At 32.6% G+C, this 12,317-nt stretch overlaps 1 protein-coding gene across 1 annotated transcript; it reads right to left on the bottom strand.

Moving 5' to 3' along the window:
• Positions 1 to 339: 339 nt before the first annotated feature.
• LOC145032404 (Zinc finger (C3HC4-type RING finger) family protein) lies at positions 340 to 4,117 on the bottom strand. Its single transcript, XM_078981196.1, has 2 exons — positions 3,552 to 4,117; positions 340 to 2,440 (listed from the first exon to the last, which is right to left on the bottom strand). The coding sequence occupies exons 1-2, from the start codon at positions 3,765 to 3,767 to the stop codon at positions 539 to 541; spliced, it is 2,118 nt and encodes a 705-aa protein (XP_078837322.1). The 5' UTR covers positions 3,768 to 4,117; the 3' UTR covers positions 340 to 538.
• Positions 4,118 to 12,317: the final 8,200 nt, after the last annotated feature.

The following is a 12,317-nucleotide window of genomic DNA, read 5'->3' as shown; positions in this document are numbered from 1 at the left end:
TTGAATGGATATGAGTGTCATTTGACGAATGTGGGGTTTAATAGGGTAATTCAGAAACCGATTCCTAAAATTGGGGAATTTTAATGGTTAATTTTAGATATTAATTAATATATGTATGTAATATTACAAGTATATCATTTTTTATTTAGATAATGATTTAAATTTTACTATTTTTTTTATTGGTCTCTACAACCTCACAATAGTTAACCATCCACATATGATTATTGTTATATATATATATATATATATTATTGACTTAATAAAAAACAAATAAATCAACAAGCATAACCAATCCCTAACACCCCAATACCACCTAATATTTTAAAGAGGGCACAAAAATCACAAATACAATATCACTATTTTCGTTTTTTTTTTTCCTTAATTTCGTAAGAATACATTCTTCCAAGTTTAGGATCAATCAATTTTCTAACAACCCCAAAAGAAAAGAATTATTCCCTTACATTACACCCAACTAATCCAATATAATATACCCACCCATCAAAAACCACACAAACTTTAATCGCCCTTTATTTCACTTTCACCTCGGGTGTGGTGCAGGAAATGACTGTATTGACCTCAACGACTTCTTACTCTGTGCACCCATGGACGAAGATGGGCTCCGGCTAAAACACATAGTCTGCGACAAATTAACCATGTCCACCATCGACGGTGTCTGATACGCCTGAATCACACTTGTCACCTCCGTTGAATCACCCCTCGCGGTGGCCCGCTGCCACGAATGCGAGCTCAACCCCGACAACACGTAAGCCCGACCCGACGACTCGTAGACTCTCCGGCTCGCCATTCTCTCTTTCATCTCCCTCAACTCCGCTACCAACCCCACACACAACCGGTCTCCGCCACACGCCGCCACCGACTCCGACAGCTTCCTCCGGCAATCATCCAACACCGACGTCGCTGCCGCCAGGTTCCCACGTTCCGCTGCCACCCGCGCTTCCGCTATCGCACTGGCGGCGTTAAGGCGGTTCCTTTGCCGGTCGACTTCAATCGAAACTACTTGTTTTCCGGCAGTGGTTTCCGGCCTCGAGATTGTCACGTTTTCATTTCCACCAAGTGTCACGGTGGTTTTCTTTATCGGGTCTTTATGAATAACTTTGAATTTCACTAATGACATTTCATCACCCGATGATTCTTCAACCGGAATATCAATTCCCACAAGAAAATCCCGTTCTTCTTCAGCGTATAAATCACCAACTTCAATAAACCCGGATCGAAAATCAGACCCCATATTCACTTTATAACTCCCGGCTTTAATCGACCCGAGTTTCAAAACCGGATCAACACATTCGACTTCGACCCGTAACTCTTGAACCACAACACTTAAAAGCCCGCCAATACATTGAGCAAAAGCATCTTGTATAACATTCTCGGCTTCTATGAATGAAAACATTCCTCCGGAATGTTCCGAGATAGTGTGCATCGCGGAAGCATCATGGTCCATTCCGAACCCAAACGTGTGAATCGGAATCCGAATCACATCGGAATCGGAATTGGATTTCTTGATTTGGAAAGAAGATGGTAAAAGTGATTGGTAATCGGTTTTGGATCCGTTTTTTCTCGGGCTGATGCTGGTGTACGTGTCCTGCCCGTCTGACAACAATATCATACTGCTGACCGGATTCTTGAATTTCCGGTCAGTCATGACTTTCGCGCCCTTTTTCAAGGCCTCGGCTATGTTTGTTCCACCATTCGCCACCAACGAGTTGATCATTTGTAAAGATTCTTGTTTTCCTGATTCCGTCATACGCCGGAGTGGGAATAGGCGTCGGGCTGAAGAAGAAAACGCGATTACTGAAAGCCGGTCCAATGGGCCGAGATTTTGGATTACAAAGCCCATTGCTTGTTTTAATAAAGCAATCTTTGTTCCCGTCATACTTCCACTAATATCAAGAACAGTCACGAGATCAATCGGTGCTCGTGAGTTCATGTTTCCTTTAGTCACAGGCGCTTTTAGGTTTATTAAAATAGCGAAATTGTCAAACCGAGTTGACTTTGCTACTGCTGAAATTTCAGGGTATGTTGTCATTTCCATTCCTTGATCGGAATCGGAATTACTAAAGACTTCTTCGGGGGTCTGGCTGAGTAGCTCGTCATCGTCAAAGACGGGAGGCTCGAGGGATTGGAATAGGAATGGGACGTTACGACTGGAATGGAGTTGTTGCGGGGGTAATCCTTGTAGAATCATGTAGGAATCATTGTGGGCCCATGAGCCGGAATTGGTGTTTGACTTTACGCGAGAAGAACCGGAATTCTCAAAAGGGATTTCTTTCCATCTTGCCCGACAAACAGGACAGACGCGATTCCCGTGTTTGACATTTGATGTAATGCAATTGAAATGGAAGGAATGTGAGCATTCTGCAGTGAAGATGGCATGACCATTGGTCGGTTTTATTGTAGTTAAACATATTGCACAAATCCTCTGCAAATCAAATGAAAATTCATGTTTAGTATTAAATTTTTAAAGAATATCATGCAAGTTGTAAATCACTTTAGGTGGCCAACAAACAAGTGAGTGGATTATTCTGGGTGATTAAAAAAATTAAAACTTTTTAAAGTGAACATCATTAAGCAACTGGTGTTCCAATGATGAATGTTTCAAGGCAATAAAGAAAAGCATATGAATCATATACTGAAAAGAAGCCACATGTAAAAGAAAAGAATTGGAACCCAATAAGAATAAGTTACAGAGTTGCTACTCTTTCAAAAGCTAAACTTAAACTTATGCTCCACAAGTAAAGTCCAAAAGGATAAATTCAACCACGAGAAGGGAAGACTGAAGAGAGAGGTTTTATTTGTAAAAGTGAAGGTGTTGACCAGATAAAGCACTTTACCTTCGAGAAGGGGAAGTAAAAAAGTAAGGAAGATGATGATGAACTGTATAATAGCAATAATATTTATAATTTAGTAAAATACAACTATACAAGCAAAGACATTCAAAGTTAAAAAGGACTATCAATGGAAAAGAGGATAACCTAAAAGAAGCATTAATGGTCGTTCCTAAATGATTAAGGAAAGTTGAAAACTACACGACAATAAAATAAGGAAGCCATCGTTATCGCCATCGCTGCCGTCTGTACTGTAATATCACTGTCGCAATTACCAGCCACTAGCAAGCATTTCATAACTACATTAAAAAAAAAAATCCTTTCGTCGATTACAATCAGAGTCAACTTGCGACCAAAAAGAGATTTTAACTTTTTACATCTCACCATGAATTATTACATCCTATGTTTTTACTGTAGCAGAGTGTAATAGCCGATTCTCAAGGGTTGCTCGACCACTCATCTCTCTGAAATCTCTATCTTTTCAATTAACAAACACATAGTAATTCAGGGACTTGTGAAAATGTCAAATCTTTTCAATTAACAATCACATAGTAATTCACAAGATAATCAATCGCAGAACTTCAATTCAGTCAAACGAATAACTCAATCATACGTCATAACCCGGCGAAGTGAGATAAACCCCGGCAAAGTGAGATAAACAACGGAAATAGATACTTATAGGAGAGTTATAGTAAACAAAGTTACCTTGGACGACGATTTAATACCGTATTTTGATAACTGAAGGCCGGAGGACGAAGGAGTCGGAGTCGTGGGCATTCGGTGACGAATATCTGAACTCTTACGAGAGCGTGAAGACGGCGACGGCGGTGATTCATTGTCGTCGGCGGTTTTAGGGACGTAAAGGCATGTATTTAGGCCTAGAGCGAGCTTGACCTTCCTCCATTTGCTTTCGCCTCCCATACTTCTGATACTTGTTCGATCTGTGGAATCGAGTAAGATTCTAATTATTTATAAATTGATAGAAGGGATTTTGTTGACAGATCTTAGGAGGAAAAATCGCTTGGTGAAAAGCAACATTCTTCAAGAAGAGACCATTCTCCGAAATTCTTGATCCATGAATATACGATGAATTCACTTTTTCCCCAAATTTCTTTCCCTAGTCTCGATTTTAGGGTACCTGGACATGGAAACCGATAGCTCTGGACTTATACCAAAGCGAGAAGAGAGAGAAGAGTGAGAACAGCTTGGAGGGGTAAAGCTGGAAAACCAGCTTTATCGGGGAAATGGATTGGCAATCTACTCTCTACCAAAAATAATTAATTTAGTAAATTTTTTATCTTTATTATTATATATAGTATATAGTCTATTGTCATTTCGGTTCAAAATTTGGTATGGAGTTTTCATTTCCATCAACATTGATCCTTTTTGTTGATAGTTAACCATATATAAAGTGATTGTTTTATATTAACTTTCTTTCCTTTTTATTAGGATTAATGTTGTAACATTTGGCATGGAATACACCCTTGGTGGAGAAAAGAAATAATATGATGTTGAGATAACGAATTTAGGTAGTGTGATGGTGTCATGAACACAACCATCAGTTTTAGATCAAGAGGAGTACCATTTTGATATTATTGTTGATAGATTGTAGAAAGAGCAAAATTAATTCGGTTAGTTTGCTTCAAAATTCAAATTTTGTAATGATTTTTTACTAGTAAGGCCCGTTCCACAGAGTGGATAATAGAGACGATCGTCTAGCATATATATATATATATATATATATATATATATATATATATATATATATATATATATATATATATATATATATATATATATATATATATATATATATATATATATATATGAAAAAAATTGTAATAGTTTTCTACTACAAAAAGACCACCCTACAAACAACACCAAATAAAATAGTGTTCCTCTACCCAAACTCACTAGCTGTGTGTGTCGACCCCACCGTATGATACCACTATATGATATGATGGGAACTCCTTTTAATCTTTTATAAAAATAAAAAATAAAAAAAATAAAAAAAAAAGTTATAGAACTAAATAAATGGAACCAAAAACTTCAATGATATGATTTTCTAAAGAAAGATAAAAGCAATAAACATTAGTTAAGTTTGGTTACATCGAGGGAAGTTGGAAGATTGGGTGGGATTTTGTCACTTTGTATTTGACATTGTGATTGACTAATTAAGTTAATTTTTTGATTACCTTAAAAATATGTTCGTAAAACAATAACTTTTTAGTATAAAATTTCACTTGTATACTAGTTAGATCAGAAAATCTACATCAAAAAACATATAATATTTTAATATTTTAATAACATGTTTTTTTATTATTATATTCAATCAGAACATAAAAATTACCATATTTTTTTAATTATAAAAAATGGCAAATTATGGAAATATGTTAATATTTTTAAATAAAATATTTAACATTAAAACCATTTTAAAAATCCCAATAATATCTTTTTTTAATACAGTCGCACATCTATATTGCATTTAAAATTAAATTGAATATTTAATAATTATTTATAAAAACAAGTTAGATATTTTTGTGTAAAATAAATAATAATTCATGTGTTATTATTGGTCGACATCACATTCATAATGTTTTTGCCTGTTGATTGTACTTTGAATCCACTTTATATTTAACCAAAATAAAAATTATATTGGAGTTGGTTATAGATGACATTTCATCTCAACAAAAAGTCTCATTCATAATATGGTTTAAGCGTGTCATGAAATTAATAAACCCGAAAGTTCTTATAATATAATATTTTGGTATATGACTCTTTTACCCTTGGGTTTGTAAGTAATTGCAAGAAATGCCATTAGATGTCTTTGGACTTTGATATTAACGAAAGAATGGGTTCGCCGTTTATGGTCAAGCATCATTGGATGTCATCTAGTTTGGAGTTTGGACGTGAGTGATCCAATGGCGATTTTCAAGTTGACCCAGAAACCCAGTTGTACTATGTTATATTATTTTATGATTGTTTTTTTTTTTTTTTTTAATATTTTTAGAAAAATATCTGAGAAATTTTAATATAACATAATATATTTGCGAAAATCTAAAACATAATTTATTTATATTTATATAATTGATAAATAAATATATTATTATCTTTCAAAAATAAAATATTTTTAGTTGAAATAAACGTGTTTGGGTATCTTAATATTAGTTTGAATCTTATTAATCTAATTCTAAATCATGGCACACTACTATTTGTGTGTTTTTAAAAGATTAGAAAAATATCTTTTTAATATCTTCTTTAACTTTTCCCAACAAAAAGTAAACTCATCCCTTCCTTTCCCTCTTTCCCTCAAACTTTATTTTTGACGAATCTCATTTCAATATTGTTTATTCATCTTTTTAATAATTAATTAAAAGATGCAACTAAAAACGATTTTGTTTCATAATACTCCGTAGCATTTATATGATATTTGTTTGACTCTTAAATATTTGAATCAAACTCACTTAGTGCATTGCGTGCCAAACCAAAGTTCGTTTGATTTGACCAATAAAAAAGATGGATATGTTTCATTTATGTGAAATCAAATAAATTTAAGTTATTTAGTGTCGGCCATTTTAATTTTTCATTTAACTTAACTTTTATGAGACTTGGTTTTGTTATTGTTATTATATATTTGACTAATAACTTGATAAGATAATGATGTGGTAGTGATAAGAAAATTTTCTTTCGTATATCTAAAACGTAAAGAGATTATACAAATAAAGTTTAAATTTTGTTTCATTGTAAAATTATGTACCTTTATAAATCAATAAAGTTTAGTCTAATTTTACCTTTATAAATCAATATTAGATTAAATTTTATTGATTAATAAAGGTACATAATTTTATAGTGAAACAAAATTTAAACTTATGCTCAATAATTCATACACGTAACTAAAATACGATTCTTTTCATACCATATTTTTCTTCTCGTGTGTCAGGAACCTATTAATATTACATACACTTATTCATATTACTTATCTTCATTATAATATACATAAATCTACATGATCACTCTATCACTCATAATATCACCACAAGCACCAAGATATAGCCTGGTAAGATGTGTTTGAAACCATTTCACTAAATATTATGTTTACATTACCAAAAACATGTATCTTAGGCATAATTATCTTGCAGGCATTTATTAGAAGTTATCACTACTTAAAGTCTTCTAAAAGTGATCTAAAGTCTTCCAATATGATGTTACAAGGCACCCAAAAGTCTTGGTGATACGTTTTCATGACTTTCCTAAAATGTACATAAAAAGAAAAAAAAATGTTTAAACCACTAACTGTTTAAGAGATGAAATAGTCCTTCCCTTCTAATCCATTCAACTCACAATTCCACATCATCATTTTCCTTTATTCCTTATCTTCCATCATTCCCAACTCACTCAATCCACTTGTTATATCAATATTTTTTATTTAACTAAATTAAAAAATATAAAATAAAATAAAACATTATATTCTTTTTATTTAAAAAAACTTTTACTAATTTAAAACAAAAAAATGTTCTAAAATAATTAAAGAAAAAAAATAAAAGGTTTACGATTCATGCATTGAAATTGAATGAAATGTTTACAAAAATATATAACAAAACAAAAAACAAAAAAGAAAGTACAAAATTATCGTGGGTTGAATAGTGATAATGTCATATGCATACCTTTAATTGTGAATGGAATTGAAAACAAAAGAAACCACGTGTTGGAGAGAAAGTTTAAAGAAAGAGAGGGATCAGTTAGGGATTGTATAGCCCGACTCAAAAACTCCACAAAGAAACCCACAAGGCCACAATAGCCCGTACATATCACAGAATCAGAGAATAGTATCAAACATAAAAGATGTCATGCAAAAATGTCAACGCAAAGAACACGGAAGAAGAAATGACAAATCGGTAATAACAACAGGAGTATACACTATGACCAAAATGACATATAAGATTGAATATCAAAATTGCATACTTAAAGGAATGTTAATTGCCAATGAGTATTTAACGAATTGATGAGTACACATGAGAGACTCATAACAACAAATGTATTCTTGCCGTTCAAAAAAAAAAAAAAAATAGTATTATTGGTTTATGTGAAAGAGTTTTGATAATTTTTGGTCATTTAAGTTTTGATTTGATTTTTTGCTTATTTTGTCACTTAATTCTTTTTAAGTTTTAAAAGATCATCAAACTTTTGGTGTTGTGCTCATTTAGTCACTTAATTTTTAGTTTGATCACATTTAGTCACCTAACTTTTAAAATTATGCTGATTTAGTCACTAAACTTTTTAATTTTAAAAAGTTTAGTGACTAAATCAGCATAATTTTAAAAGTTAGTAACTAAATGAGCACAAATCTAAGAGTTAAGTGATTAAATGTGATCAATCTAAAACTAAGTGACTAAATGAGTACAGAATCAAAAGTTTGATGATATTATAAAACTTAAAAATAATTAAGTGATCAAATGAACATAAAACCAAAAGTTAAGTGACCAAAAATAACAACTATAAAAATGTGACTAACATATTGGGTCACTTCCTCGATACACAAATGAAGCACCGAGCATGTCATGACTTATTATTATCACTATATATATATATATATATATATATATATATATATATATATATATATATATATATATATATATATATATATATATACGTTTAGGTTTATTTGAGATCATTTTAATTTTGTGAGACCGTGAGACCAAATCTAAAAATAATTTTAAAATGCAAAATAAATGGAAAAATCCAAAATTTCTTTTTTTAAATATTAATTTCAAAACTTGAATTGAATAAAAAAAAATAAAAAAAAATAAAAATAAATAAAAATTAAAAATTAAAAAAATCCCGTTTTTTTGAAAAATACGTGAAATACTCTAATAGAATATTACATTGTAAATATTTTAAAAAATAATTTTAAAATGCAAAATAAATGGAAAAATCTAAAAATTCTTTTTATAAATATTATTTTCGGAACATGAATTAACTAAAAAAAATCTCATTTTTTTTTTAAAAAAATATGTGAAATATTCTAATAGAATATTACACTGTACATATTCTAAAAAATAATTTTAAAATGCAAAATAAATGGAAAAATCCAAAAAAAAAAAATTAAATATTATTTTCGGAACTTGTAACTCAATAAATAAGTTAATTCCATAAATATCATATTCTTCACCATTTGTTAAATTGGACTCAAGTTTTAAATAATATTTTTTTTAATTCATTAACTAAAGAAACTAATTTGGAACAACCAAACAAAAAACAAATATATATTCAAAATATTGCATTTGTTTAAATCTATTTATCAATTGAACAATAGTCATATCTTCAAGAATAATATTGCTCCAGCTTCACATCACATAAACAATAAAACACAAGTTTAGAAAGGATGTTTAGACAACAAATATTGAACACAAATAGATTTCAAACACCAAAATCTTAAAATCTGATTTATGAATCAGCATATACAAATCTGATTGTTGAAACAGTATATAAATAAAAAACAAATATGATTTTAGAGCTTAAACTTGGAGAAAACATTGTAGAAATTACCCAAATATGATTTCAGAAACAATGGAGAAATCATATACAAATCTGATTTCGGAGCTCAAACTCTTATTTCCTGTAATTAAATAGAGAAGAAATCATATAAATAAGAAATAAATTAGATTTTTGAACAAACCTAAATAAACACATATACCGAATGAGCTTACCTAAATCCGATTTCTGAAACAACCAAACCCAAATTTGATTGATGAAACAATGAAGAAATCAGATACAAAAATGAAAAATCCAACAAGAGTTTGAGCCATGATTCACTCTTTTTCCCTGTAATCAAATAGAATGCTTTCAATGGAACACCCGACAATAAAATAAAATTTAAATTCTAAAGCAAATAACAAAAACACTAAACATAAATCACTTTTGAAATTAAAATGAGAATAATGAAAACCCGCCCAAAATAAGAATGATGCCTAAATCACTGAATCAGAATCGTTGTGTCAGAAATCAGAAGGCTTAAACAACGATTTTGTGTGAAGCACCAAACCAAATTAAAGGAAAAAGTCATAGAAAAATAAATCGACCCAAAGTGAAAAAGAAATCAGAGAAATTGGGCGCTTTAGAGAAATCAATGAAAAGGAAATTAAAGAAAGAAATTAGGAGTTGTGTATTATCGAATATCGACTAATAATAACAGTTCTTCAATCGATAGCAAAAAGTTTCACAACGTCAGACGTTTCGATTTTCTATGCGTTGATGAACGATCGATGGTTTTTTGGCGCCCAAGTGTTTTCGTTGCCCTCTTCACGTCCGAAATCAAATCACAAATGGGCTATTTTTTTAGGCTACTGATATATAGATATAATATAAAGATTGTCGGAGTTATTTTATGCCCCTTAGAAAATTTGATGCCCTAGGCCTAAGCCCAAGCCGCCCAGGTATTGGGGCGGCTTTGCATGACAATAATCAATGACAATATTCCCCATAATAACAAACAATAACAATATACATGTTTATAAATACGTTTGCACCCAATATGATTATAAAATGTGTAACATCCCAATTCTCATGTATGAATTTTAAAAGCTATATATGTATTTTCAGGGCAACTCGACAAGTTGGGAGGCTCCAACTCGTCGTATAGAATGTTTATGCTCGCGTATATTTCCATGTCTACTCAACGAGTTGGAGGACCCCAACTCGACAAGTTGAGGCTGTGCACGAAAATCCTAATTTTCAGGGTTTTGCACCCTATATAAAGAACTTATGGCTCATTGTGGCCTCCCTTATCACCGTTATAGTCCATAGAAACCCTAGTTCGAGCTTATTACCTTCTTTATTGTGTCTATGAGGGATTTAGAGAGTGATTTTGGTGTGCTTCTGAAGGAACTTAGATCTTGAGGAGGTTGGAGTAAAAAGAGAAGCAGTAGATCCGTTATCTACTCTATTTTGGCAACCATCATGAGGTATAAAGTTGATACCTTGACCTTTTATTGTTTAGATCTCCTCTTATGAAAGTATATGGTCATTTTTGTGTAAAATGGAGGCATTCTCGGATTTGAACTTGTCAAGAGGATGTGGTTTCAGATCTGGACACCTCTAGTACTACATGGACATAAAGTTACCCACTTTATCTAGTCAGGACCCTTATCCATTCCCTAAACCTCCTATTAAGCTTAGTTTTGGTGTTTCAATCCCTTTGATGCCTTGCATGCACGTCAAGTTAGCAACTTTACGTGGTATCTTAGTCCAAAGAGGCTAGATCTGTAGTTTGAGTCTTGGAGTCGATTGGAAAGGGTTGAACACGTTAAGACAGGAAAACTTGATGAGTTGCTTAGCCAACTCGATGATTTGGTGAGGATTTTCCCCATTTTCTAGATATTGAAGAACTCGGCGAGTTGTATCGAGTATCCCGTCTTCTGGATGATGAACGAACTCGACGATTTGGCTTAGGGTTTCTCCCAGTTTTCTAAACACCGAAGGAAATCAACGAGTTGTTGGATGCACTCAATGAGTTGGGTAAACTTGGACTGTTGACCTTGACTATTGACTGTTGGCTTTAGCCATGGTTGACCAAGTTGACTTCTGAGGTTATTTTGGTAATTTGGGATTTTATTGGAATTAGTTATATGGTGGTTACATGAAGTTGAGTTTGGAGCTGTGTGTTAGGATTCGACTTTATTTGTTCAACACTACTTGTGAGGTGAGTAATCCTCACTATACTAACAGGTTCAAAGGCACCAATGCCAACCCTTTTGGATTGTATCATTGTATATAGTACGATGTTATGTTTAGTTATTTGTTAGATCGGTATCCTGGTATATAGGATGATGCTATGTTTAGTGATCTGTTAGATCAGATTCATGGTATATAGGATGATGCTATGATTAGTAATTTGTAGATATGTATGACTGTTTGTGCATACTAGCTAGCGTATGATATTTATGTGTTGATTGTGTGATTACGGGTGGGTTGAGGCGGTCCCGCTTTGTGCTCTAGGCCAACAAACGCTGGGCGGTCCGAATAGACTGAACGCCCATCAGGGCGTACCAGTCAGGCTGAAGGCCCGGAGAACGATTCAGACAAGATAAAGGCCCAGGAGGGTAGACCAGATATGTTGAAGGTTCTGAGAATGGTCCAGATAGACTGAAGGCTCGGCGCAGGCGGTACATTCATACTAAAGACTCTATATGCATGTTGTTTGTTATGATATTGTTCTGTTTGTATGGCATTGGTATTTTGGGGGAACTCACCAAGCTTCGGGCTTGCAGTTTTGGATTTTGTTTCAGGTACTTCGAATGATTGCGGGAAGGCGAAGGCTTGATCGTGCACCTCATCGCATTTTATGATTTTGATTTCTGGGATTCTATGATATGAAACTATTTTGAAAACATTTTTTAATAACTAATGGCTTTTGGATGTTTGAAAAAGTTTTTAACTTTATGAATATTATGGGTGTTACAATATGTAAAA

The sequence above is a fragment of the Lactuca saligna genome, chromosome 2 (assembly GCF_052625555.1).
Source record: "Lactuca saligna cultivar CGN05327 chromosome 2, ASM5262555v1, whole genome shotgun sequence".
Lineage (NCBI taxonomy): Eukaryota > Viridiplantae > Streptophyta > Magnoliopsida > Asterales > Asteraceae > Lactuca > Lactuca saligna.
This window is presented reverse-complemented; position numbering and strand designations above follow the sequence as displayed.